Source organism: Carcharhinus amblyrhynchos, chromosome 13 (assembly GCF_965287045.1).
Source record: "Carcharhinus amblyrhynchos chromosome 13, sCarAmb.v2.hapA, whole genome shotgun sequence".
NCBI classification, from domain to species: Eukaryota; Metazoa; Chordata; class Chondrichthyes; order Carcharhiniformes; family Carcharhinidae; genus Carcharhinus; species Carcharhinus amblyrhynchos.
This window is the reverse complement of record NC_137336.1, coordinates 10,309,158-10,336,667: the sequence shown is the minus strand read 5'-3', so window position 1 is coordinate 10,336,667 and position 27,510 is coordinate 10,309,158. Positions and strand designations below refer to the sequence as shown.

General features: G+C 44.2%; 1 protein-coding gene across 3 annotated transcripts in view; it reads left to right on the top strand.

Annotated features, from left to right (window-relative positions):
- Nucleotides 1-1,247: 1,247 nt before the first annotated feature.
- Nucleotides 1,248-27,510, top strand: part of canx (calnexin) — a 46,173-nt gene continuing 19,910 nt past the window's right edge. The window contains exons 1-6 of one of the 3 annotated variants that reach the window (XM_080201272.1): nucleotides 1,248-1,307; nucleotides 17,914-18,069; nucleotides 21,140-21,213; nucleotides 25,515-25,573; nucleotides 25,940-26,081; nucleotides 27,098-27,179. In XM_080201272.1, coding sequence (XP_080057398.1) covers nucleotides 17,917-18,069; nucleotides 21,140-21,213; nucleotides 25,515-25,573; nucleotides 25,940-26,081; nucleotides 27,098-27,179 — 510 coding nt within the window. In that variant the 5' untranslated portion in view covers nucleotides 1,248-1,307; nucleotides 17,914-17,916. Of the gene's footprint in view, nucleotides 1,360-17,913; nucleotides 18,070-21,139; nucleotides 21,214-25,514; nucleotides 25,574-25,939; nucleotides 26,082-27,097; nucleotides 27,180-27,510 lie in introns of all 3 variants that reach the window. The other 2 variants (XM_080201273.1, XM_080201271.1) reach the window with 2 other exon arrangements.

The window sequence follows — 27,510 nt, the reverse complement described above, 5'->3', positions numbered from 1 at the left end:
GGAGGTAGGGGGAGGTGGTGGCAAGAGTTGTCCCATTTCACTGAGAGATTGGGGCACTTGCACAATGGTGCCCTCAGCAGTCTTCAGCCAGCTTCAGCAATGTGCTTTGGCTCCACCCCAACTGGTGAGAATTGCATTTCTGATCAAAAATTGACAGTGTGATAAGATTGCATTTTCAAAATTGCCCAAAAAAACTGTTTGAAACTCTCCCATTTTCTGACTTTTTTGACACTTAGAACTTTTTTGTAAGATCATCTCCTTGTCAGTTTTTTCTGAAAATACTGCCCTGCATCAACTTCACTGCTCTCATCTACCGTGTGGCACGGTGGCACAGTGGTTAGCACCGCTGCATCATAGAACCAGGGACCAAGGTTCAATTCCCAGCTAGGGTCAACATCTGTGCAGAGTCTGCACATTCTCCCCAGGTCTGTGTGGATTTCCCCCCAAAGTCCAAAAGTTAGGTGCGTTGGCCACGCTAAATTCTCCCTCAGTGTACCCAAACAAATGTTGGAGTGTGGCAACTAGGGGATTTTCGCAGTAACTTCATTGCAGTTTGGAGATGCCAGCATTGGACTGGGGTGGGCACAATAATAAGTCTCACAACACCAGTTTAAAGTCCAACAGGTTTATTTGGTATCACGAGCTTTCAGAGCACTGCTCATTCACCTGATGAAGGAGCAGCGCTCTGAAAGCTTGTGCTACCAAATAAATCTGCTGAAATTTAACCTGGTGTTATGAGACTTCTTACTGTGATGTCTCCCTGACAAATGACAGGTATAATCCGGCACAATCCAGGACTCCATGAGAGGCACACAGCCCAGACATTCTCCCTCCTGCCCTCTTCTGTTGGGAAAAAGCCATGCTGACTATCCTTGATTAGTCCTTGCCTCTCCAAGGAGAGATTCATTCAGAGTGTTTTCCATGAATTTTCATACCAGACCTGTTCCCAGCGCCCCAGAGCCAAGAGCCATAGCTGTTCCCCTGAGGATGGTCATTCCCATTGGTGCATCCACCTGCACCCCCCCTCCCCCACCCCAGCTCTCCCGCCTCTGGCTGGCGGCCACGTGTTCCCCCTGCAGCCGCCCCGCCTCCCGCCAATCAGCGCCCACTTCCTCGTCCCGGCTCCGCCAATCAGCGGGCTCCACGAGGGAAGCCGGCGCAGCGGTGCGGGCGGGGCGCCGGGAGTGACGGGGCACCCGGCCAATGGGAGCGCGGGGCCGGCGCGGCGTGGCCCAATCAGCGGCAGGGCGGCGCGAGCTGCTGGCGGTGTGAGTGGGGCGCAGTTCCCGGGCGCTGAGGAGCGGAGCGTGAGTAAGATTGTGTGCGGCGTGAGGGGCCGATACTTTGTAACCTTTCCCTGTGAGTGTGAGAGAGGGTGGCGGCGGCCTGAAACTATGTTGCAGTTTGGGGGGGGGGGGTCCCTCGATCGGAAACGGATACATTGTTATTGGCAATGGATACATTGTGGTTTCCCCCCCCCCCCCCCCGCCAGCGCCCGGCTCAGTCAGGCCAGCCTGAGTCAGGCGCCGCCACCAATGTGGCTCCAATGATGCGCGGGGCTTTATTGTGCTGCTCCCCTCTCCCTTCCTTCCGCATTCCCTGCTGCCTGATGTGCTAAAGCTCGGCCTCCCTGACAATCCAGCTCAGGGTGGGGTGTGTACAGGGGTTAAAGGCCGAGGGATCCATCTCCTGGCCAGTCAGCTCTCGGGCCTGCATCTCCTGGCCAGCAATTCCGCTTTTCACGTGACTCTCCTGGTTTTTACACCAAATGTGCAGAATCACGGCACCAGGGCCCAGCAGCTCACTGCTGGGGGTGTCTGATTGACTTTTATACCGTGATTAGGGGAGAGGTTAAAGCCACAGTCTGGATTAAGGCTTCAGTATAACATTCCTCCACTGCCCTTTCCTGCAGCAGTGGTCTTGTTTTGGCTTTACTGTTCTCTTCGTGTGCCCTGTCGTATTTTCTGGAAGCAGTTGTCTTAGTTCCTGTGTCTCTGGAACAAGTTTAATTGCGTGTAATTGATTGAATTCAGTGTTACAAAATGTGCTATTTGTGTAATCAGAAAGGAAGGATATAAACCCAGGTAATAATCTCAGGAAGGCAGTCCCAACATGTGGCAAATGAAGCAGATTTGAAGTGTAATCAGTTGAAATGTGGATGCCAAATCGTGCACAGTTAACTAGATACATTCTGGTCAGTATTTTGTTAAATTGATTGAGGGCAAGTTATTTTGGGGGGGGGGGGGGGGGGGTGGTGTTGGAGTGACTCCTTGATATAGTGTGGTGGGATTTTTTTGCATCTCCACCTGGGAGATCAGGCAGTGTCTGGGTTTAAAATACCTTTTCAAAGAATACACCTTCAATAGTGCGCCACACTTTATACTCATATCTCTGCTGTAGGGTTTAAATCTGATTTGAGTGATAATCACTGAGCCATAGCTGCTATCCAGGAGACATGACATGTATGTAAATACGCTTGAGGTGAGTATCAAAAACCCAATATCAACATTTCCTGTGGCTGGTCGGTGTTTTTTTTTAAAGTTGGTTTGAGGGAAGGTTACTGGGGGTATCTCCTTGGAGTAGTTCTGTGGGGTCTTTTACATCTGGGGTGGCACAGTGGTTAGCACAGCTGCCTCAGCTCCAGGGACCTGGGTTCGATTCCCTGCTTGGGTTGCTGTCTGTGTGGAGTCTGCATGTTCTCCCTGTGTCTGCATGGGTTTGCTCCAGTTTTCTCCCACAGTCTGAAGATCTGAGAGTTAGGTTGACTGGCCATGCTAAAGTGCGCCTTAGTGTCCCAGGATGTGTAGGTTAGAGGGATCAGCAGGGTAAATGTGTGGGGTTGTGGGACAGGGGCTGGGTGGGATTGTTTTGGTGCAGAGTCGATGGGCTGACTGGCCTCTTTTGGCACTGTAGGGTTTCTATGATTCCGTGGTGTATGTTATTTGATAATGCACCTGGTGAGATGTTTTACCGCGTTGAAGGCTCTGTATGAAACCAGTTGCTTCATGCATGAAGCAGCCCAATTAATCTCAGTGCTGTGGAATCTGTTGGAGGGGAGGTGGGGTGGGGTTGGGGGGGGTGGTGGAATAGTTGGATAGAGAGAATGGAAAATGGGTTTCTGATTTCCCATGGTGATCAAAACTTGGGGTAAGCACAATAAGAAGTCTCAACACCAGGTGTTGAGAGTTCTTACCGTGCATACCCCAAGTCACAGCTGGTGTTGTGAGATTTCTTACTGTGCTTACTCCAGTCCAACGCCAGCATCTCTGCATCATGATTAAAACTTGTCCAGAGATCCACAGTGATTGTGACTTACTATTACTTGATATCTACCACTTGTACATGATGTGATCTCACCCTCAGCTGCTTCAGCTCTCTTCGAGGAACACAATGAATCAGCATTTGATGCCCAAACCATCATTTTGTTATGACTGACATTGACAATTAGTGGCAAGCTATCGTCTGTTGGGTTCTGAATTACTATCAACATAAGGCAATAATTGCTGGCGGGAAGAGATTGAGGCTGTTGTGCACTTAAAATTTCAGAGGACAGAGCTTTTTCATCTTGATTTTTAGTTTTGGGATTTGAAGCAATGGAACTGGTTGCTGGAAGGGACAAATGGGAGTTAAAATTAACTGGTGCCAAGATGATTATGAGGACGAGTTGCATCCACTCAGCTTGTGTTCCTTCTTACTGAGACACTTAAAATGATTGAAGGATTTGATAAAGAGAAGCCATTTTGTTTGGTGGGATGGATGTGATGTGGTAAACTCTCTCAATGTTGTCAGTGGATTAGGGAAGTTGGGGGCGGGGGGGGGTTGATTTAGAATTAAAATATAGTTCAGTCATGATCTAATTGACAGGAGCATAGCCATGAGGGGATGGGATGGCCAGAGGGAGTGGGGGAGGGGTGGTGAATGTCCCTCCCGCCCTTTTTGGCTGACTTTGGAGAGTTGAAGTTTTTCTAAGTGGTATCATAAGATTTACTGTTTGGATGAGCTATTAAACTGAAGTCCCATGTTCTCCTGTTTTAGTGGATGTTTCAGCTGTGGTTCGGGGGGGTGGCACACTTCTCCTCCAAGTCAGCTGATTGTAGTCCTACTTTAGAGACTTGAGCCCATGAACCAGGCTGACACCTCCAGCCTATATGGAAGGAGTGCGGTGCACCACATGGACTGGAGCAGTTCAAGAAGACCGTTCACCACCATCTGCTCCAGGGCAATGAGGGATGGGCAATGAATGCTGCCCTAGTCAATGACACCCATATCCCATTATTGGATTAAAAAAAAACACACACACACTGAAGGAGGTTCTGTCTTTCAGATGAGATGCCAATCTGTGACCTGATCTGCCTGCTCCAGTGGGCATAAGGATCTCATGGCAGCATTATGAAGAGCAGGAAAGTTCTCCCCACTAACCTGGGTCAATATTTATCCCGAAACCAACATCATTAAAACAGTGGTTTTACCACATTACTGTTTTGTGGTAGTTTGCTGTTTGCAAACTGGTTGCCACATTTCCTACATTACAAAACTGAATATGTTTAAAAAGTTACTAATCGGCTGTGAAGCATTTTGAAAAGCCCAGAAATTGTAATGCTGTTTTCCTTTCTGAAGGCTGTGAAGAATTAGGTAAGAATCTGACCCCCCTGTCATCGTTAGCAACCATGTTGCAGCAGTTTCTCAAACATCTGGTTGCATTGGCAGATGTGTTTCTCATGACAAAGTATTTCCAACACAGGAGCAGGCCATTTGGCTCAACTGGACAATGCCAGTGATTGTTCCACGTGAGCCCTCACAGTTTAGAAAATTCTTGAGTTTGGTTCCCCCGGTGTTGACCTGTCCTGATTTCAGCCTCCTGGCCAACGTGGTTAGACCTGGGATAAGCTGTGAGGAGAAAGCAATGTGTTCCCATTCCAGGTCACTATTCCTGGCTGTGTGAGGTGACCAGTTTCCTTCCTGCTGTGCTGAGGAAATATCTTCTACCAACAGTTGAAGAGGATGGGAAGCATCCATGCATTGCCGTATATACTGCTGAGGCTTCCAAACTGGTTCTCGAGCTGCTGTATCTGTGAAGTGCAGGGTAAAGATTGTGGATGGAAACTTAGCCCCTGTTGATGTATAATGCTGATATTTTGTGGCTTTTGTAACAAGGCCATTATGTTTCTCTAGGACAGTGATAGGCAACTTCGGCTAGTGAGTGTGTTGCATGCTGACCCTCCTTCATCTTAATGGGCTGCAAGGTTGAAATTGGGCTTGTTCACTAACTGTGACCCCATGAACAAGATTGAATATATCTAATGCATGCTGAAATTTCATAACGAGTTATAGAAAATGCTTAATTGTTCATATATTAATAGAACCGTCGTCAACTTCAAATGGTATAAACAAAGTAAATATTTATGCTTTGCATGCAGAGTAAGTGCACAGTTCTCGGTCAATGTTGAGAACAATCAGCATACATCTCACCTCACTTGCCTTTTACATGCAAATCACTTCAATCTAGGCTGATGGAAATCAGCAGAATGTGGCAACGGTCAACAAAATTCTTGTGGGTTGCACTCAGAACCCAGATGAGCCCTGGGCTGCAGGTTGCCCACCAATGATCTAGGGGTAGTTTCTGCAGGCATTCAATCACAACTAGCCAGATTCATTCACTGCATGGCACAGTGGTTCGCACTATTGTCTCACAGCGCCTGGGACTGCGGTTCGATTCCAGACTTCGGTCACTGTCTGTGCGGAGTCTGCACATTCTCCCCATGTCTGCATGGGTTCCCTCCAGGTGCTCTGGTATCCTCCCACAGTCTGGAAGATATGGTTAGGGTTTTCAAATTAGGCTATATTAAATTCTCCCTCAGTGCACCTGATGAGGTGGCGGAGTGCAGTGACTAGGGGATTTTCACAGTAGCTGGTTCCAGTTGTGATTTGCTGCTTTTGTTTTGAAGGTATACAGTACAATGAATAAAGAAAATTACAGCACAGGAACAGGCCCATTCGCCCTCCAAGCCTGCACTGATCATGACGCCTGCCTAAACTAAAACTGTATGCACTTAAGTCCTTCCATTTCCATCCTCTTCATCTATTCGTCTAGATGCCTCTTAAATGCTGCTGTCGTACCTGCTTCCACCACCTCCCCGGGCAGCGCATTCCAGACGTTCGCCACCCTCTGCGAACAAAAACCTTGCCTCGCACATCACCTCTAAACTTTTCTCCACACATGTTAAACCTGTGTCCCATGATGCTTGACTTTTCTACCCTAAAAGAGCATCTGACTATCCACTCTGTCCATGTCACTCATAATCTCGTAAACCTCTATCAGGACACCCCTCAACCTCTGTCGTTCTAGTGAGAGCAAAGCGAGTTTACCCAACTTCTCATAGCTAATACTCTCCAGACCAGGCAATATCCTGGTAAACTTCCCTGTACCCTCTCCAAAGCATCCATAGCCTTCTGGTAATGTGGTGACCAGAATTGTACACAATATTCCAAATGAGGCCTAACTAAGGTTCTGTACAGCTGCAGCATGACTTGCCAATTTTTATACTTAGTGCCTCAACCAATGAAGGCAAGCATTTTGTATGCCTTTTTGACTATCTTATCCACCTGTGTTGCCACTTTCAGTGATCTGTGTACATGCACACCCAGATCTATCTGTCAATGCACCTAAGGATTCTATTACTTACTGTGTAATAGCTACATGTGTTGGACCTCCCAAATGCATTACATTTGTCTGGATTAAAGTCCATCTGCTGTTTTTTTGCCCAAGTCTCCAACTGGTCTATATCTTGCTGTATCCTCTAACAACTCTCTTCATTATCTGCAACTCCACCAATTTTTGTGTTGCCTGTGAACTTATTTATTAGAACCAGCTACATTTTCCTCCCAATCATTTATGTGTACTACAAACAACAAAGGTCCCTAGACTGATCCCTGTGGAACACCGCTAGTCACAGCCTTCCATTCAGAAAATCACTCCTCTACTGCTACTCTGTCTTCTGTGGCCAAGCCAGTTCTGTATCCATCTTGCCAGCTCTCCTCTGATCCTGTGTGACTTCACCTTTCCTACCAGTCAACCATGAGGTACCTTGTCAAAGGCTTTACTGAATTCCATGTAGACAACATCCACTGCCTTTTCCTCATCTATCATGAGGTGTGCCTCAAGGATCTGTTCTGGGACCCTTGTTGTTTGTCATTTTCATAAATGACCTGGATGAGGAAGTGGAGGGATGGGTAAGTAAATTCGCTGATGACACTAAGGTCGGTGGTGTTGTGGATGGTCTGGAAGGATGGCAGAAGTTGCAGCAGGACATAGATAGGATGCAGGACTGGGCGGAGAAGTGGCAGATGGACTTCAACGCGGATAAATGTGTAGTCGTCCATTTTGGCAGAACCAACGGGATGAACGAGTACACTATCAAGGGCAGAAGTCTGAGTAGTGTTGAAGAGCAGAAGGATCTAGGGGTCCGGGTCCACAGGACTCTTAAATCGGCCTCGCAGGTGGAGGAGGTGGTCAAGAAGGCGTATGGTGTACTGGCCTTCATTAATCGAGGGATTGAGTTTAGGAGTCGGGAGGTAATGCTGCAACTTTATAAGACCCTTGTCAGGCCTCATTTAGAGTATTGTGCGCAGTTCTGGTCGCCTCACTATAGGAAAGATGTAGAAGCTATTGAGAGGGTACAGAGGAGATTTACAAGGATGTTGCCTGGACTGGGAGGCATGCCTTTTGAAGTTAGGTTGAGGGAGCTGGGACTCTTTTCCCTGGAGAGACGAAGGTTGAGAGGCGACCTGATAGAGGTTTACAAAATGTTGAGAGGAATAGATAGGGTGGACTCTCAGAGGCTATTTCCCCGGGTTGAAATGGTTGCTACGAGAGGACACAGATTTAAGGTGCAAGGAGGGAAGTTCAGAAGTGATGTTAGGGGTAAGTTTTTCACTGAGGGTGGTGAGTGAATGGAATCGGCTGCCATCAGTGGTGGTGGAGGTGAACTCGCTGGGGTCTTTTAAAAGACTTCTGGATGAGTATATGGGGTTTAATGAGATTGAGGGTTATAGATAGGTCTGTAGGTTGGTAGGTGTTGATGTGATCGGCGCAACTCGTGGGCCGAAGGGCCTGTTTGTGCTGTAGTGTTCTATGTTCTATCATCTTTGTCACTTCCTGGAAAAACTCGACCGAGTTAGTGAGGCATGACTTCCCGTTCACAAAACCATGCTGTCTATCACCTAAGTCCATTTGTTTCCAAATGGGAGTGAATCTTTTCCAATAATTTCTCTACCACTGATGTAAGGTTCACTGGCCTGTAATTGCCTGGATTATCTTTGCTGTCCCCCTTAAACAATGGAACAACATTGCCTATTCTCCACTCCTCTGAAACATCACCTGTAGCCAATTTCTCTTAAGGCCCCAGCAATTTCTGCCCTCGCCTCCCTCAGTATTCTGGTTTAGATCAGGCTCTGGGGATTTATCTACTTTGATGCTTTGTAAGCCATCCAACAATCCTTTTTGATATTGACATGGCCCAGAATGTCTGCACACCCTACCCTATCACCCATATGTTTTTTTTTTACTGCCTCTGATTTACACCTTCATTGCACAATTTTCTTCTACCAGTTTCAGAATTACTGTTCTTGCAATAGGAGTTATTTCCCACATGTGGAATTCCTCATTTGCTGCTTGCGACTGAAGATGGCTCACTGCCAATTTCCTTATCAGGAATCTCCTGCAGCCAGGGCGAAGGCCATTCATCCCTTTGTGTGTTTTTACTGTTTTTGAAAGCGCTTTGCAATTGGTTCCACTGGCTCTGCTTTCCTTGCAGCCCTGCAAATCTTTACTCGTTGCAAGTGAGTGTCAGTGGTCAGAATTCAGTGATTTTTTTTTTGAAAAGTAATTGGCAAGAGGAGGAGAAGTGAATTGAGTTTGAGTTGTAATCTGGAATGCAGTGCATGAAAGAATGGTAGAAGCAGATTTAATGTAATTTTCAAAAGGGAATTGGGTAAGTGTTTATTTAGAATGCAGTTGAGAGAGCGCCAGGAGAGTGGGATTAATTCCCTTGTTGTTTCAAGAAGATAGTGCAGGCATGGTGGGCTGAATAGCTGTCTTTCTGCTGTATGATATTATGAATACGGATCTATCCGTCCTCATAGAATCCCAACAGTGCAGGAGGAGGCCATTTGGCCCATCGAGTCTGCACTGACCACAGTCCCACCCAGGCCTTATCTCAGTATTTACTCTCCTAATTGCCTGACATTAAGGGACAATTTATCATGGCCAATCAACCTAACGCACACATCTTTGGACTGTGGGAGTAAACCGGAGCACCCGGAGGAAACCCGCGCACAAATGGGATGAACACGCAAACTCCACCCCAGACAGTGACCTGAGATTGCAGTTGAACCTGGGCCTGTAGCGATGTGAGGCAGCAGTGCTAACCACTTTGCCACCGTGCCGTCCTTCCTATTTAACCATACTGTCCAAAATGGTGCGAAGTAAGCTGCCCCTTACTTCTGCCACTCCTACAATATTGCACCTTATCGCAACTGTGGCATTATGTCTATCAGCAAAAAAAATGGAGATATGCATTTATCCAGTACCTTTCACAGTCATTGACAATCTCAAAAGTGCATTATAGCTGGTGAAGTATTTTGGATGTTCATTCACTAATGTAGGAAACGGGGCAGGCAATTTGTGCACATTGTTATGATAATGTGATGTACCTTTGTGTGAGATTGATTTGAGAGATAAACATTGGTTGGGACACTGTAGGTAACGCTCCTGCTCTTCTTCAAAAAGGTGCCATGGAATCTTCTACATCTACCTGAGGGGGAAAACGTGGCCTCAGTTTAAATTCGGCAAGTCGACACCTCTGACAGTACAGCATTCCCTCAGTCCTGCATTATGTCAACCTTGGTTTTTCTTGTGCCCAATTTCAGGAATAAGACTTGAACACATGACCTTTATGTTCAGAGATGTGTGTGTTATTGACTTGAGTCATAGCCGACACCTTTTAAAATGCCCTTTAGCAGAGGGGAAAATGGCCATGAAAGCTACCATGCAGTGACCTACTCAACTATTTGGTAGCATTAGTGTTCTTGCCAATGAGCAGGTTTCAAGACTGCTCTGAAGCTGATGTTCTGTAGGCAGAAAAGGAGGGGTATGTAGAAACAAGGTTTATCTTTCTCTGAATATCCTATTTGATTCTGATTTTATTTTCAAATCTCTTAACACTTTTGGCTGGTGCTAAGCTCCAGGGCAATGACAATGAGAGGTGTGTCCCAGGAATCAATCTCTTGTTCATTATGTTCAGGTCACCCAGACTTGGAATTTATAGCTGAGGTTTCTCTCACTTGGGATGCGAAGACATTGGTTCGAGTCCTAGCCAGTACTTTGATTTTTCTCTGCTCCTGAAGATGAGGATTGCTAATTCTGGGAAATGGTGCCTGAAGTGGAAAGAGACACCAATATCTCACTTGCTCTTTGTTGTAGCACCACTGCCGACCGAGCCGGCCATGTCTTACAGGACACAGCCGTGACAGCAGAGAGCCAATGCAAGAGGAAAAGCCTACTTGATGTTCTTCTCACCAACCTACTGTCATAGATACAGCTGTCCATGACAGTATTGGCAGGGATGACCGTCATACAGTCCTGCCTTCACATTAAGGATATCCTCTGTTGAGTTGTGAGGCAGCAACAGTGGGCTTAAAAAGATACATTCAGAATTGATCGAGCTCAACTGTTAGATCATATACATTGCTGACATAAAATAAGAGCAGGAGTAGGCCATTTGGCCCTTAGAGCATGCCATTTGTTATGATGATAGCTGATCATCTAAATCAATATCCTGATCTTGTGAGCCCCTTCGCCGCAAGAGCGATGTCTAACTCCTTGAAAACGTGCAATGTTTTGTCCTCACTACTTTCTGTGGTAACAAGTTCCACAGACTCACCGTGAAGAAATTTCTCCTCGCCTCAGTCCTACTGGGTTTACCCTGTATTCTTAGACTATGACCTCTGGTTCTAGAAATGCCCACCATTGGGAATATCCTTCCTGCAACTACCCTTAGTCCTATTCAAATATAGATTTCTGAAATTGCCCCCTCGTTCTTCTGAATTCCAGCTAATATAATCTTAACCCATTCCTGTGCTCGTATGGCAGTCCTGCCATCCAGGAATGAGTCTGGTGAGTCATCTTCGCACTCCCTCTGGAGCAAGAATATCCTTCCTTTAGATAAGGAGACCAAAACTGCGCATGCTATTCCAGATGTCATCTCACCAAGACCCTGTTTAATTGCAGCAAGGTATCCCTGCTCCTGTACTTGAAACATTTTGCAATGAAGGCCAACATACTGTTTGTCTTTTTTTTAACCACCTGCATACTTACCTGTGGTGACTGGTGTACCAGGACACCCAAGTGTTATTGCACATTCCCCTCTAGCAATCATTTGCTTTCTGTTTTTGCTACCAAAGTAGATAACCTCACGTATATCCACATTAAACTGTATCTACAATGCATTTGCTTGTCCAAATCACACTGAAACATCTGTGCGTTCTCACCACAGCTCACGCTCCACCCAGCTTTGTGCCATCTGTACTTTCATTTTATTTACAAATCTCTTATGTGGGACTTTGTCAGAAGCCTTCTGAAAGTCCAAATAAACCACGTTCACTGGCTTCCCTTTGTCAGCTCTACTAGTTACATCCTTGAAGAATTGCAGTGGATCTGTCCAGCATGATTTCCCTTTATATATAAACATTAACAAATGACGTTAATTTTAAACATGCTGATGCTGTCCAATTTGACGCTGTCCAATTCTACCACTGTTTTCCAAGTATGTGCTATAATGATGGAATGTAGAATTTTCCCCACTACTGATGTGAGACTGACTGGTCTATAATTGTGCTTTTTTTCCTCCCTCCTTTTTTAAATACTGAGGTTACATTTACTGCAGCACGGTGGCACAGTGGTTAGCACTGCTGCTTCACAGCGCCAGAGACCCAGGTTTGATTTCCAGCTCGAGTCACTGTCTGTGGGCAGTTTGCATGTTGTCCCCATGCCTGCGTGGGTTTCCTCCCATGTTCTGAAAGACGTGCTGATTAAGTGACCTGAACAGGCGCCATGGTATGGCGACTAGGAGAATTTCACAGTTAATTTATTGCAGTGTTAATGTAAGCATAACTTGTGACTAAAAAATAAAATTTTACAGTTTGGAAGGTAGTTACTGTTCTAGAGCTTTGGAAGTTGACCACCAATGCATTCACTATTTCTAAGGCAACTTCCTTAAGTACTTTGGAATGTAGATTATTAGCCTTCAATTACATCAATTTCCGGAACACCATTTCTCTACTAATAATGATTGCCTTAGTGTCTCCCTCTCACTAAGCCATGTCCCTCAACATTTCTGGCATGTTATGTGTCCTCCTTTGTGAAGAGAGTATTGTAACCTCTTGATTCAACGTATCCCTTGCTTTAATGCCTTTACCATTAAGTCTGGAGATCAATTCGCGTTCAATAGCATGCAGGAGTACATACCAGGAGCAGAACTGGGCAAAGATTGGTTATAATACTGGCTATGGGATCAGATCAGTGGCTGGGAATTCTGTGCAGAGTACCTCTCCCCTTCAATTCCCAGAACCTTTCCACATCCATATGACATCAGGAACATTTTGGGACTACTCCACTTGCATGGATGAGTACAAATCCAACAAAGTCTTGGCACCATCCAGGACAAAGTTCACTTCACTGGATCCCAACTCACCAAGGTTCTTTCACCTTCCAAATACCTGATTTCTCACCTAGATGGATAAAGGCAGCAAATGCATGGAACACAACCACCAGAAATGGTGGTAGAGATGGTACAATTTTGTCTTTTAAAAAGCATTTAGATATTTACATGGGTAAGATGGATAGAGGGATATGGGCCAAATGCAGGCAATTGGGATTTAACTGAAAGGGCAGCATGGACAAGTTGGGCCAAAGGGCCTGTTTCCATGCCGTAAACCTCTATGAATCTCTGATCTGGATGTTCCCCTCCAAGTTACTCATCATCCTGATTTGAAAATATTTCGCTGTTCCTTCACTGTCGCTGGATCAAAACCTTGAAACTCTCTCCCTAACCACACATGGACTACAGTGGTTCAAGAAGGCAGTTCACCACCACCACCATCTCACGGGCAATTAGTGATGGGTGATTAAAAAATACTGGCTAGCCAGTGACACTGATGTCATGTCAAAGAATAAAAACACATCCATGGCCAGCACGCTGGCAGCAGTGTGTGCTGACAAAGAATGTTTTTCAACTTCCAGAAGTATGACCTCTGTCACCTAGAGTGACTAGTAGCAGATGGATGGGAACACCACTGCTTTCAAGGTACCTCCAAATTGAACAGCAAGTCTTTACTGTTGCTGGGTCACAATCCTGAAACTTGCTGACAGCACTGTAGGTGTAGTTTCGCCATCACAGTGATTCAAAAAAGTGGCTCATCACCGCTTTCTCGAGAAATTGAGGAATGAGCAATAAGTGCTGGCCTTATTGGTGAACTGAGACAAAAGTCTGAGTGCCAGAAAATCCTGATTTGCATTTCTACTGCACTTTTCACAATCTCTACCTTTTTGTGCTTTACTGCCAAACAAGGTCTTTTGAAGTGCACTCCTGTTGTAATGCAGAAAAGTTGGCAAACAAGTTGTGTAGAGACCACACAAGCGCCAATGTTAAAGTACTAAATAGTCTCAAGATTTTGTTGGTTGAGGGATAAATATGGTTTCAGGAGGCTTGTTAGAACTGCCGTAATCATAATGGCCTTGGGATTGTTTGCATCCTCCTTGGATGGCTGTTGGGGCCTTGGTTTAACATCACATCTGAAAGATGTGCATCAGTTCTTTGGTGATTGCATTATGAATGTCGAGTTGTTGTATTCAAAGTTTAGCACAAGTCAGTGCCAAATTGCTTCAAGCCCAATTATCACTGACCTTCTGTATTCCCTCTGACAATCATCTTTTTGTGCAGTTTGCCCATGATGATTTCACAGGCCTGTTTTGGGCAGTAAACTAGCCTACCTGAGGTCTACAGAAGATAATCTAACCAACTAACTGGAAGAGGGGGAGGCTGCATGAATATCCCAGTTCATCAATGATGGAAGAGTATGACCCTCACCCATCTTTACAGATGCATAGAAATATCTTTACTATCCTTTCAGGATGGTATGGCTCCTGTTCTGACCAAAACTGCAGAGGATTCTGAATGTAGCCCAATCCATTACACAAATCAGCCTCCCATCCATTGACTGTATCTACACTTCCTGCTGCCTTGTAAAAGCAGCCAGCAAAATCAAGGACCCATGCATCCTGGGCATGCTGTCTTCCACCTTCTTCCGTTGGGGGGGAAGAAAAATGCAAGAATCTGAAAGCACGCACCAACACACTTGAGAATAGCTTCTTCCCTGCTGTCGTCAAACTTTTGAATGGTCCTATCACTTATTAAACTTTTCTTACACTTCACCCTACCTGTAACATGGTGGCACAGTGGTCAGCACTGGACATGCCCTCTCCCACCTTCTTCCATCGGGAAAAAGATACAAAAGTCTGAGAATACACACCGACTGACTCCAGAGTAGCTTCTTCCCTCAGACTTTCTGAATGGACCTATCATATATTAAGCTGAGCTTTCTCTTCACCGTATTTGTAACTGTGATACTATATTCTGCACCCTTTCCTTCTCCTATGTACTCTATGAATAGTATGTGTTCAATCCCAAGATCAAGCTATCCCACTCCCTATCATTCTGGTGTGCTCCATGTGCCTACCTAATAACTGCTTGAAAGTTCTAGAAGTGTCCGACTCCACTATCACAGCAGGAAGTGTATTCCACGCTCCTACCACTTGGTAAAGAATCTACCTCGGACATCCCTCCTATATCTCCCACCATGAACCTTATTGTTATGTCCTCTAGTAATAGCTACGTCCACCCAAGGAAATAGTCTCTGAACGTCTGAACTCTATCCATCCCCCTCATCATCTTATAAACCTCTAAGTTGCCCCTCATCCTCCACCCTAAAGAGAAAAGCCCTAGCTCCCTCAATCTTTCCTAACTCTCCTTAAGCCTTTTTTTTAAGCTCATTCCTAGCTACCTTGTAACCCTCAACCGATCCAACTGAACCTTGTTTTCTCATCCTCGCGTGCACTTCCTTTTCCCTCTTGACAAGACATTCAACCTCTTTTGTGAACCACGGTTCCCTCCGTCTGAGAGGGACATACCTAGCAAGGACATGCAGTATTTGTCCCTTGAACACTCTCCACTTCTCGTTTGTGCCTTTTCCCTGGCAGTTTCTGTTCCTATCTTATGCTCCCTAATTCTTGCCTAATCGGATCCTAATTACCCCCTCCCCCAATTATATATCTTGCCCTGCCATATGGCCCTATCCCTCTCCATTGCAATAATGAAAGTGACCACAATTCGGTGTCTATCTCCAAAGTGCTCTCCCACAAACAAATCTACCACTTGGCCTGGTTCGTTACCCAGTACCAAGTCCAATGTGGCCCCACCTCTTTGTCAGACTATCCACATATTGTGTCAGGAAACCCTCCTCCGCACACTGTACAAAAACTGCCCCATCCAAACTATTCAACCTATAAAAGTTCCGATCAATATTTGCAAAGTTAAAGTCACCATGACAACTACCCTGTGACCTCCACACCTATCCATAATCTGCTTTGCAATTTCCTCCTCTACATCTCTATTACTATTTGGGGGCCGATAGAAAACTCCTAACAATGTGACCGCTCCTTTCCTATTTCTAACTTCAGCCCATATTACCTCAGTAGGCAGATCCCCCTCAAAATGCCTTTCAGCAGCTGTTAAACTATCCTTGATTTAACAATGCTGCTACTCTACCTCTTTTTACCACCTTCCCTACTCTTACTGAAACATCTATACCCCAGAGCTTCCAACAACCATTCCTGTCCCTGTTCTAACCATGTCTCCGTAATGGCCACAACATCATAGTCCCAAGTACCAATCCACGCTCCAAGTTCACTTACCTTATTCCGGGTGCTCCTTGCGTTGAAGTAGACACACTTCAAACCATCTTTCTGCCTGCTGGTACACTCCTGCGACCTTGTTACCCTTCTCGTTACATTCGACACTGGCTTGTGGACTACAGCTCGTTTTCCCATCCCGCTGACAAATTAGTTTAACCCCCACCTCCTCTTCCCCTCCCACTGGAAGAGCCGTAACAAAACCTGCCACCCAAAATTAAGAAAAAGTGCATCCTAACAACACTACCCTGAAGAGCCTAGCTTTTATTTTTAAGATTCTTCCCCTTTTTCTGCACTAGAATATGCAGTTTCTCTAATTACCCTATCAATAACCCTGAGTGCTAGATCGAGCCTTACCAGGGTTTAATGTAACAGTATTCTGACTCTCCAGGGTTAAAGGCCAACATTGCATTTAGTCCTTTAGTTTTGTATTTATCCACTACCTGTTTAATTTCTCAGTAAATCCCTCTTGTACTTCCATGATTTTGACTTTTACTGCATTTAGAAAAATATTTCGGTCAATCCTCCTTGCTTCCAACATGGTGGCCTCGCGCTGAACTCCACAAGTGGCCGTAGCTTTGTCCACTCTTTGCAGTTTTCTGCTCCCGGTGTGCCAGCTAGCTTGGATATATGGTTCACCCTATCTGTACCCCTCAGGGGCAGAAATGATAATTGCAAGAGGGCACAAATTCAAGGTAAAGGCGGGGGGGGGTGGGGGGGGAAGGTTCAGTGGAGATGTGCAGAGGAATTTTTTTTTACAGAGGGTGGTGGGGTCTTGGAATGCACTGCCAAGTGAGGTGGTTGAGGCAGTCACAATAGCGTTGCTTAAGATTTATCTGGATAGGGATCTGAACAGATGGGGAATAGAGGGATACAGACAGTTGGTGAAGATAGGACAAGGTGATCGGTGCAAATTTGGTGGGCTGAAGGGCCTGTTCCCGTGCAGTGCTGTTCTTTGTTTTCTCTATTCCTTAATGCTCTTTTTTTTTGTGTATAAGGTGTGAAAAAGTGTGACCTCAGTGCTGATCCCAGGAGATACCACGAGTCACATCCTGCCAATTAAAATGCACATTATCCCTGCTCTCTTCTACCTCTTAGCCGTTTCCCTACCAGCTGGTAACTTTCCTCCCAATTCCGTGGGCTCTGATTTTTTTTTTTAAACAGTCTCTTATCAGAATCTGAACCTTCTGGAAACACTATAAATAACATCCATAGATATCTGAGCTAAGATGTTGGGATGGATGATCAAAAGCTTGATCAAAGAGATGTTTGGAGAAGTATCTTAGGGAGGGGTATAGAAGGGAATGCCAGGGCTTCAGGCCAAGGCCATTGAGAACGCAGCTGCCAATGTTGGCTCTTTAATCAGTTTATATTATCCAAATGTTCAGTCTCTGGTCACATGCACATTTATTATTAATGGCCTAGAATCTCCAGATTCAATTCTCTTGCCCTTCTTGCATAGTCATGATGTGGAGATGCCAACGTTGGACAGGGGTGGGCACAGTAAGAAGTCTCTCAACACTGGGTTAAAGTCCAACAGGTTTATTTTGGAACATGGCTCTTTCATCAGGTGAATCAGGTTCTTGCATAGTGACTTGTGCGTTTGAGCGCTGTACAGGAGCCTGTAACGTCTTCACGGAGATTGGGAGGCTGCTGGGGTGTGGAGGAGAGCAAGAGTTTGGGCTTTTTTTTAAAAAAAAAATCCTTGTGCAAAAGTTGTTTGGGTTGACAAAGCTGTAATGATGCAATGATATTCCTTGTTTATCCCTTGACTGGTATGAATGGAGTTTTCAGGTCCCTCTTTTAACACATTGACGTTCCTGGTGCTTGGTAAAATTTAGAAAAAAAGATTTGTAGGAAATTTGAAGCTTCTTTAATTTACTTCCCAGGACATGGAGATGAAGCTGTGGTTGATGTTAGTGCTGCTGTTTGGCACTGCTGTAGTCCATGCTCAAGATGAAGATGATGATGATATTGTTGAAGATGATGATGATGAAAGCCCTATAGAAAGTGACTCAGCACCAACCGCTCCACCACCACCTAAGGTGAGAATTGGCCAGTGTTCTTTAGATTAAATGTGGTATTCTGGAAATGACCTGGGGTTTTTCTACCTGTTGATATTTGGAAATCTTCCCCCTGCATATCGTGTTTGAATATCCAGTCTTCACTTGTGATCTCAGGTAAGTGTAAGCCTCAGAAAGCACAAGGAGGCTCTTCAGCCCATAGCATTTGTGCTGGCTCTTTCGAACAAATTATATAATTAATGCCGCTTCCCCAGTTCTTGTAGCCCTGAAATATTTTCCTTTGTGACTAAATATCCAGTTCCGTTGTAATCTGCTTCCACCATGCTTTTGCATACAAACATGCAAATTAGGAATAGACCATTCAGCGTTTCGAGCCTGCTCCAGCATTCTGTAAGATCATGACTAATCTGATTGTAGTTTCAACCCCACATTCCTGCCTACCCTCAATAACCTTTCAGCCCTTTGTCAATCAAGAATCTATCTAACTCAGTCTTAAAAATATTCAAAGATTCTGCTTCCACTGCCTTTTGAGGAAGAAAGTTCCAGTGAGTCAAGACCCCTGAGAGAAAAAAAATTCTCCTCGCCTCGCTCTTAAATGAGTGATTTTGTTTTTAAAAAAATGCCTAATTCTAGATTCTAAGACAAGAGGCAACATTCTCTCCACATCCACTCTGTCTACACCCTTCAGGATCTTATTGGAAGAACATTCAAATCCTTAGAACATTATTTATTTGGAAAAAATAAAACACTCTGGTTCTTTTGCCAGTTGCTATCTGCGTCCTCCGGCTTCTGACCTTCTGCCACGCCATCAAACCCTTCGTGAATTTGAACAACTCCATTCAATCTCCCCTGAGCTTTTGTTGTCCCAGATAGGAATTATCCTACCATTTCCCATTTGTCCACGTATTTAAACTTTTTCATTCTAGTAAACGTCCACTGCACCCTTTCCGATATCTATGACATTCTCCTTAAAGTGCGTTGTCCAGAATTGGACACAGTACTCCAGCTGGGGCTTGACCAGTGGTTCTGAGGTTTAATGTAACTTGCTTTTGTTATGGTTTAAATTGACGCAGGACTGCATTTGTACCACTAAGAGGAGGGAAAGTTTGAATTGGTAGGAGAAACTGAAAGCAAAATAATGCAGGCTCTGGAAACTTGAAATAAAAACTGAACACCGGAGGCATTAATATAACTCTGTGTAATACTCCTGAGAGAACTGGATCATTGAGGTTGGTATGGGCTGATGTGCAGACTTTGTTCAAGGCAATAATTACTCGCTCAACCAACATCCCTGTGACTGATGAGTGACATTTTCAATCTGTCCGGCTGTTATTAGAGATTACTGCCTATTGTAAAAACATTGGGCACCTGAACCCAATTTTGAGTTGGAGTCTGCCTGTTACATGGTCATTCTATCTCAGTGCTGTTTGTGGGTGGGCGCTTTCCCCACACACATTGGGCAGCAGAGGCACTTGTCTCTAGAGCTTAGCATAATGAAAAGTGATGTTGCTGGAATGTAGAAAAAACAAAATCCCGAGGGGTACAAGGACAGGGCTGGCAAATGGCGGTTTCTCTACAACTCCATGATCTTATTGAATGATGGAGCATGTGTCGTGGTTCCCCAAGACGACAACTTATTTAACCCGATTGAAACAGAGAGTCTGAGTTGTAATCCTCCAAGCAGTAGACTTTATTTTCCAGCACAAGAGAATAAAGCCGGGAGGTCCGGAACACTCCAACGAGCCATCGGCTTACAGTCTTTTTAAGTACATTTCAGCTCCATACCTCAAGATCCTTATCTCGCTTTTACGACCCACTGACCCTTTATCTGTTTTGCTTGAGATTGGTCACTCCCTGTTTCCTCTCTTTTCTTCTTGAAACCATGGTGGTTACATCCCTTGCTTTTATCTTTACGACTCTGCTTGTATAATAATAGTGGTTTAGCTGACTTAGGCCGAATGTGAAGAAAAACATGCTGTTATTTCCTTTTTATTACGGTCAATCTCAAGCACCATGCTTACTTTATTATTTCCTTTTTATTACGGTCAATCTCAAGCTGGACAGCTGGGTTGTGTCCATTGTCCCCCCAAGGGACTATTGTTTGCATTTGCTAATAAGTAACTGCTATACTACTTCTCTGGGTCTCCTGCTTTGATCACATTTGCTACACTTGATTATATTAGGTTACAAATCAGCTATACTTGATTACCCATCCCAATTCTACTTCAAGGAAGACACTCTAATACTATCCGTGATTCCGTATTTCATATCCAGTTTAGGTACAATTGTTCAGTACAAATTCTCTAAGTACTAACATGCTTACATATTGAGTACAAATTTCCTTACACATGTCAGAGAGACCATATGGCTGACTCCTAATTCTGGTGTTGGTGTGTAATAACCTCACAGTTCCTACAGTTACTGCCTTTCCAAAAGTACTTACCTTGCTGTAAAATGCCATGAGACATTCTGGGGTTGGAAGAGGGACTGTTCCTTTTCATTACTTTTTGTTTCTCTCTCATCCCATCACTGAAAGGTAACTCCAGGTGAAGTTCAGAACTTCAAAGTGTCCAAAAATTGGATAAGAGATGGACAGCTTTGTTAAATCTCCAACACCTCCTCTATAAATCATGCAGGACCTAACCAGGAGAAGATTTGGCCGCCGCGTGAAAAAAAAAATCTGCAGTTTCAAAAGCTGAGAATCTGAGGTTGCACCTGCTACATTTCATTTTGGAAGGGGATGTGGATTTGATTGATATTGGCCTTTGAAAAATGATGTCCTTGTGCCTGATGAGCCTGAAATATGATTGAAGAATGGAGTTAAAGTTTTTCTTTTTAGTTTTGAGGGTTTTTTGAAATGTCCTTTATTTCCGCAACTGAGAGCATGAACTAATGTTTCAGGGTGGGGCAGGTGGCAGTGGGCCTGCAGCACTCACGAGGGAATGCCGAGTGCTTTCCGAATTGGATTGTGTTTCAGTCGGGTCAAGGTGTGTGTGTAGACCCAATGTTGCAACTTTGTACTTCTCTAGTTGTGAATGTATGCTGACTTTCTAAAGTGAAGCCCGTATTTATTATGTCTGTTGCTTTGCAGGTCACGTACAGAGCTCCTGTTCCAATCGGACAAGTACATTTTGCAGAATCGTTTGATAAAGGCACTCTGGAAGGGTAAGAACACTCTGCTGAAATAGCATTGGGGACTGAGGGCTGTATCCTCCAGGTATCTGCAGTGAGTTAGTTGGAGGAAACTGCTTCATAGATGATGTACTGATTTGTTGCACAGGGGTTAGCATAGTTGTGACATTGTCATCGTACAGCACAGAGCAAGGCCATTCAGCTCATTGCATCTGCGCCAGTCAAAGACAAACCACCCATCTAATGGATAAGGAAAGTACAGGTGGGCCTTATGGTCCTATCTTAGCTTTCTTGTTGCCATGGCTCAATGGATAGCACATTCATGCCTCAGGAGGTTTTGGTTTGACATATCACTCCAGATGCAATCTAGGCTGATGCAAAGTGGCAGCAGAGTATGCCACAGACCAAATGCACTGGAACAACTTGCCGAGCCTCCTTTGATAGCACGTTCCTAACCTGTAACCTCTACCACGTTGAAGGCTGAGGGCAGTGGACGCTTGGGAACACCACTTGCGAGTTCCCCTCTAAGCACATACTCTCCTGACCTGGAAAGACATCGCTGTTCCTTCGCTGTCACTGGGTTAAAATCTTGGTACCTTGTTCCTAACGGCACTGTGGCTGTACCTATACCACATGGAGTGCAGTTGTTCAATTCATCACCATCTTGAGAACATTTAGGGATGGGTAATAAATACTGGCCTAACTAGTGATGCTGACATCTGGGTTGTGGTAGACAGCTATACTAACTGTCTTTTGGGTAAAATGTTAAACTCTTGTCTGTCCTTTCAGTTGGACTAAAAAATCGTATGGCATTATTGAAAAAGAGCAGGGGATTTTGTCTCGCAGACTGGGCTAATATCATCATCACTTTTTTTAATATGGGGGCAGTAGAGAGAAACCAACGGATTTATTACATTGTGTTTTGTGCTACTTATAAAATGTAAAACATTTCAGGACTGAGGTCATGAAAGGCAAAAAATAGGATTTTATATAATGCCTTTTATGACCATAAGCATTTTACAACAAATTAAATGTTTTCTTTCTCTTTGTAATGTAGGAGTATAAATATGTCATTGTCTTTGCAAATTGGATCATGAGCTTTATTTGCAGTGTTTTCAAAATGAACAGATTAGAATAATGCCTTCATCATTGGTTTCTATATTAAAAGTCATTGTTGGTAAACAACCAGCTTATTCCACTAGCTGATGATGGGTTAGGGCGTATTTGCAGCAAGTCACAAGGGATCCTTTGGGAATCCCGTTGATTATCAGCTTACCTTTGTTTTGGCTATTTGCTGATTGAGACGCAGCACATTCACTGAGCTTCAGCATCGTACCACCTGACTGTCTCTGAAAATCACTTAATCCCTTTTCTGGATGATGTCACGTACCCAGTTTGATGTACACATCAAAACAACTTCCTGTTCAGCTGCTTTTTTTTTCGAGGGCCTGCATTTGTGACCATTTCCTGCAGCTGTGTCCCTATGAGAGCCTGAAATATTAGCACAACCTGACCCGATGTGAACTGAAAGCCATTTCTCTCCTGGTTGTTCTTGAGAAGGTGGTGGTGAGCTGTCCTCTTGACTCGCTGCAGTCCACGTGTTGTGGGTTGACCCACAATGCTGTTAGGGAGGGATTTTAACTCAGCGACTGTGAAGGAACGGTGATGTATTTCCAAGTCAGGCTGATGTGGAGCTGTGTTGAGCTTGCTCCACCATGTGATTTGCTCCATTGGCTCCCCTTTCCACCTCACCCCTATATTCCTTGATTAATTTAGTCCTCACAGATCTATCAGTTCAGCACAGTATTTTGGAGTGTGAACATTTTTCACCCCTTTCACACACGGGAGCCTTGAATTTGTTAGATGAGAAAAGACCAAGGTTGGAATTTTCTCCCTGTCATCCTGGTGATCGTGAGATTTTTTTTTCATTCATTCATTGGCTGTCGCAGTCACAGGCAAGGCCAGCCTTTTGCCCATCCCTATTTGTCCTTGAACTGAGTGGCTTTCTCAGCCTTTTCAGAGAGCAGCTGAGAGTCAACCACATTGTGTGACTCCAGAGCCACAGCATAGGCAAGACCAGGTAAGGACGGTAGATTCTCTTCCTGAGAGGACATTGATTGTCATAAAACCCATTTAGCTCACCAAGGATAGTTGTTGTGGTCACCATTACTAAGACTAACTTGATATTTGATTTTGTCATAGTGGGATTTGAGCCCATGTCCCCAGAGCATTAGCCTCGTCTTCTGGATTACCAGTCTAGTGGTATTTGTGCTACTGTCTTGCCTGTTATGAGATACCACACTAGTAGAGACATTGACTAATCGCAGTAATCAATCTGCCTATAACAGATACAAGGTGTAGAAAATCCCAGAGCCTAGCGAACCGTAGATCTAAAGTCACCTGTTTTTCCGAGCATGCTACACTCAAGTCATGTCTCAAAATATTCACTTTTTAAAATTCATTTTTGAGACATTTTGCATTGCTAGTTGACCAGCATTTATTGCCCATTCCTGGTTGTTCTTGAGGTGGTGGTGGTGAGCTGTCTTCTTGACTTGTTGCAGTCCACGTGTTATGGGTTGATCTACAGTGCTGTTAGGGAGGGATTTCCAGGATTTTAACTCAGCCACTGTGAAGGAACGGTGATATATTTCCAAGTCAGGATGGCAAGCAGCTTGGAGGGGAACTTGCAGGTAATGGTGTTCCCATTTATCTGCTGCCCTTGTCCTTCTCAATGAAAGTGATTGTGGGTTTGGAAGGTGCTGTCTAAGGATCATGTGGTATCCTCAGATATTGTTTGCAAGAAACCTATTTTGGATTTCAATGAATCAATACAATCTGCTTCCATCATCTTATAGGGAGCCTGTTGCATTGCCCAATCTCTTCCTCGAGATAATATTTCTGCACGTTCGTTTTGAATTTAACCCCTTCAGGCTTTGGCAGTGTCCTCTGGTTCTATTGCCCTGGAGAAAGTGAAACAGCTCATTGTGGTTGACGTTATCTAATCCCCCTTTAAAGAATCTTCAAAATTGTGTCTCAACCATCACTTTTCCAGTGCACGTATTCCAAATATATGTAATATCTCGCCATAACCCAATCCTTCGATCCCTTCATTTTTTTTGTGCTTCTTCTGTGATCCCCCCCAAGTATGGAAGATTAAGTGCTGAAGTGTTGACGGTGATTAAAGGAGTTAGTAGTGTAGATGGAGAGGAACTGTTACTTTCCTGGGGGAGCCCTGAACAAGGGGCTATAGAATTTAAAATGAGAAGTGGGCCATTGTCATAAGTGCTTCATGCACAAAGGAATGGAACTCTCTCCCTCACTCCTCCCCAAAAGGCTATTGAGGTTAAGTGTCAATTGAACAACTAAGCTGATGGACTTTGGTTGGGTAAGGATATCATGATTTACAGAGTCAAAGTACAATTAGATGTCATATAATAGAATGTCATAGAAACCCTACAGTACAGAAAGAGGCCATTTGGCCCATCGAGTTTGCACTGACCACAATCCCATCCAGGACCTATCCCCATATTTTACCCACTAATCCCTCTAAATTACACATCTCAGGACAGTAAGGAACAATTTTTAGCTTGGCTAATCAACCTAACCCCCCACATCTTTGGACTGTGGGAGGAAACCGGAGCACCCGGAGGAAACCCACGCAGACGCGAGGAGACTGTGCAAACTCCACACAAACAGTGACCCAAGATGGGAATCGAACCCAGGTCACTGAAGTTATGAAGCAGCAGTGCTAACCACTGTGCTACCATGCTGTCCAAATAGATCTAAATGAATGGTACAGCAAGCTTGAGAAACTGGTTTTCTCAAGTTCAAATAGCTGCAGTGTCCTTGCTACTGTAACTAAAGCTAACTAGTCACTGTTTGGCAAAAAGAAATCTACTGTAAAGCTACCCTTTTTAAAACTGTGTGGAATGGAAGTACAAGAAGATTGGCAAGTGATATTCCAGAAAAGAACCATTAAGATATCCTAAAGTGATTTACAGTCAATTAAATAAACATAAATAAGAACGGGAGTAGGCCATTTGGCCCTTCATGCCTGCTCCACCAATCGACATGATCATGGTTGATGGGGGAAGCATGGGAGTACAGCATTGAGATAGAGGATTGGCCATGATCATATTGAATGGCAGAGTAGGCAAGAAGGGCCAAATGGCCTACTCTTATGTTTAAGGGTAATTATGAATAGGCAATAAGTGGCTTCGCGGTGCCTATGTCATGAATGAAATTTAAAATGTCCCTGTGAGAAGTATGGTTTTGAATTTTGATTGTCTATTGTTGTTGTTTGATGTATTGCTATTGATCTTTTTGCCACGTAGCTGGGTCGTGTCGAAGGCCAAAAAGGAAGATGCTGATGAAGATATTGCGAAATACGATGGTGAGACCATTTTATCTTTTCGTGTGCTTGTGTTCACCGTTTTTATAACGTATGCAGCCAACTTGAGTTGTCGCACCTTGTGAAGTATAAATTGACCTTGGGAAGTGTGAAGAGCAAACTGGAGTTAGAATGGTAAAAATTTGCTGGAGCCAGCACACTGGGGAGAATGTGAAAAGGGGAAGAACCTGCTTCACGCAAGTCCTAGCAGTTGTGTATTTTTAAGTGATGAAAAGTGTTCCTTGTACTGGAAGGGTATTGAGGAGAGTTACTTGAGGTATTAGGTGAGGCTGTTGTAGAGTGTCCATATTGGGGGGGTTGGTAAATTTATAGTTGCAAGAAATGAAATTCTTGCCTGTTTTTCTTCAGGAAAGTGGGAGGTGGAAGAAATGAAAGAGACTAAACTCTATGGGGACAAGGGGCTGGTTCTCAAGTCTCGTGCTAAACATCATGCAATTGCAGCTTTACTCGATCGACCATTCGTGTTTGACAACAAGCCACTATTTATCCAGTAAGTGTATCCTAATTACCAAGTGTGTTTATTTTTAAATGTATACATGATTCATTAGATTGGTAGACAGTCATTCCTGGGCTGGGATTTCACTTTGTCCCTGTGGTGGGATTTATTACCCCAAAATGCTTTGAAACCAGCACGTACGGAAACACCGTTCTTTCTGTTCATGATCCAGATATGGAATACATGTTTTAACCCATTATGACCCCACAGTCCCTCATAAAACAGTAATTTTAAAACTTCAAATTGCAGTCAAAAGAATAGTCATTCAAAATGATCGTTCTGCCATGGAAACAAATTCTCTTTTATTTACTCATGGTCACCTTCGCTGAGACTAGCTGTCAATTCCAGATGTTTATTAATTGAATTTAAATTCCACCAGCTGCTAGGGTGGGATTTGAACCAGTGTTTCCAGAACATTGGCCTGGGCCTCTGGATTACTGGTCCAGTGACGTGCCCACTAGACTATTGTCTCCTGCTCACCTCAGCAGCAACTATCTCTCCGGTGGTGTTGCTGTGGTATCCAAGAGATGCCAGCCTTGTGATTGCATTGGCAGCATTAGAGACTTGCCCTGCTATCCAGTCACCCACATGTGGCCGATTAGGAGGGTGCTTGTGCTAAAATTCTGCCGCAGGTCCCCACTGCGGACAGGTGAGTGCGAGCTTGGGACTTGGGTCACTCAAAATTCAGTCTATTTTCATAAGGAGCTTCATTTGTATCTGGCTGACCGGGGCATTTTTTTTTTGATGCATACACTGACTGTCAAATATTACACAGGTGTGATCCCAATTTCAGACATCCCCTACCTACACCAAATTAATTTTTATAAATCCTCTTTATTTCTGTAAACGGCCAGTGTTCAGAGTCTGTGTAACTGTGACCTTGTGCAGATGTTAGGCTTGCAACATGTTTATTGTAAATTATTTGTCCTTTGTGACCCTTTAGTTTGAAGTAAATCTTTCAACATAATCTTGTTTTTCTATGATTTTCCAAAATAAATTACGCTTTTTAGGTATGAAGTGAATTTTCAGAGCGGAATTGAATGTGGCGGGGCATATATTAAGCTACTTTCGAAAACCAAAGACTTAGTTCTGGTGAGTGACCTTTTGTTTCACTGCCTGTCTCTGGAAATAGCCAGTACTTCTATCTGTACTTAATTGCTTGCTGCTGGAATCTCTCTGTAGCTGAGTGTTATCTTAATGTCGTCAATTTAAAATGTGTGGATCAGACTTTTGAGTCTGGCATTGTGAACCAAATGGAAAGCACACCACAATGTGGTACTGAGGAAGTGCTGCACAGTCAGCGATAGTGTCTTTCAAGTGAGAGGTTAAACCAAGGCCCATTTATCCCCTCAGGTGAATATTTAATTGATCCCACAGCCATTTCTCTTTCTTTTTTTAAGAAAAAGACAGAAGTAGAGCAGTT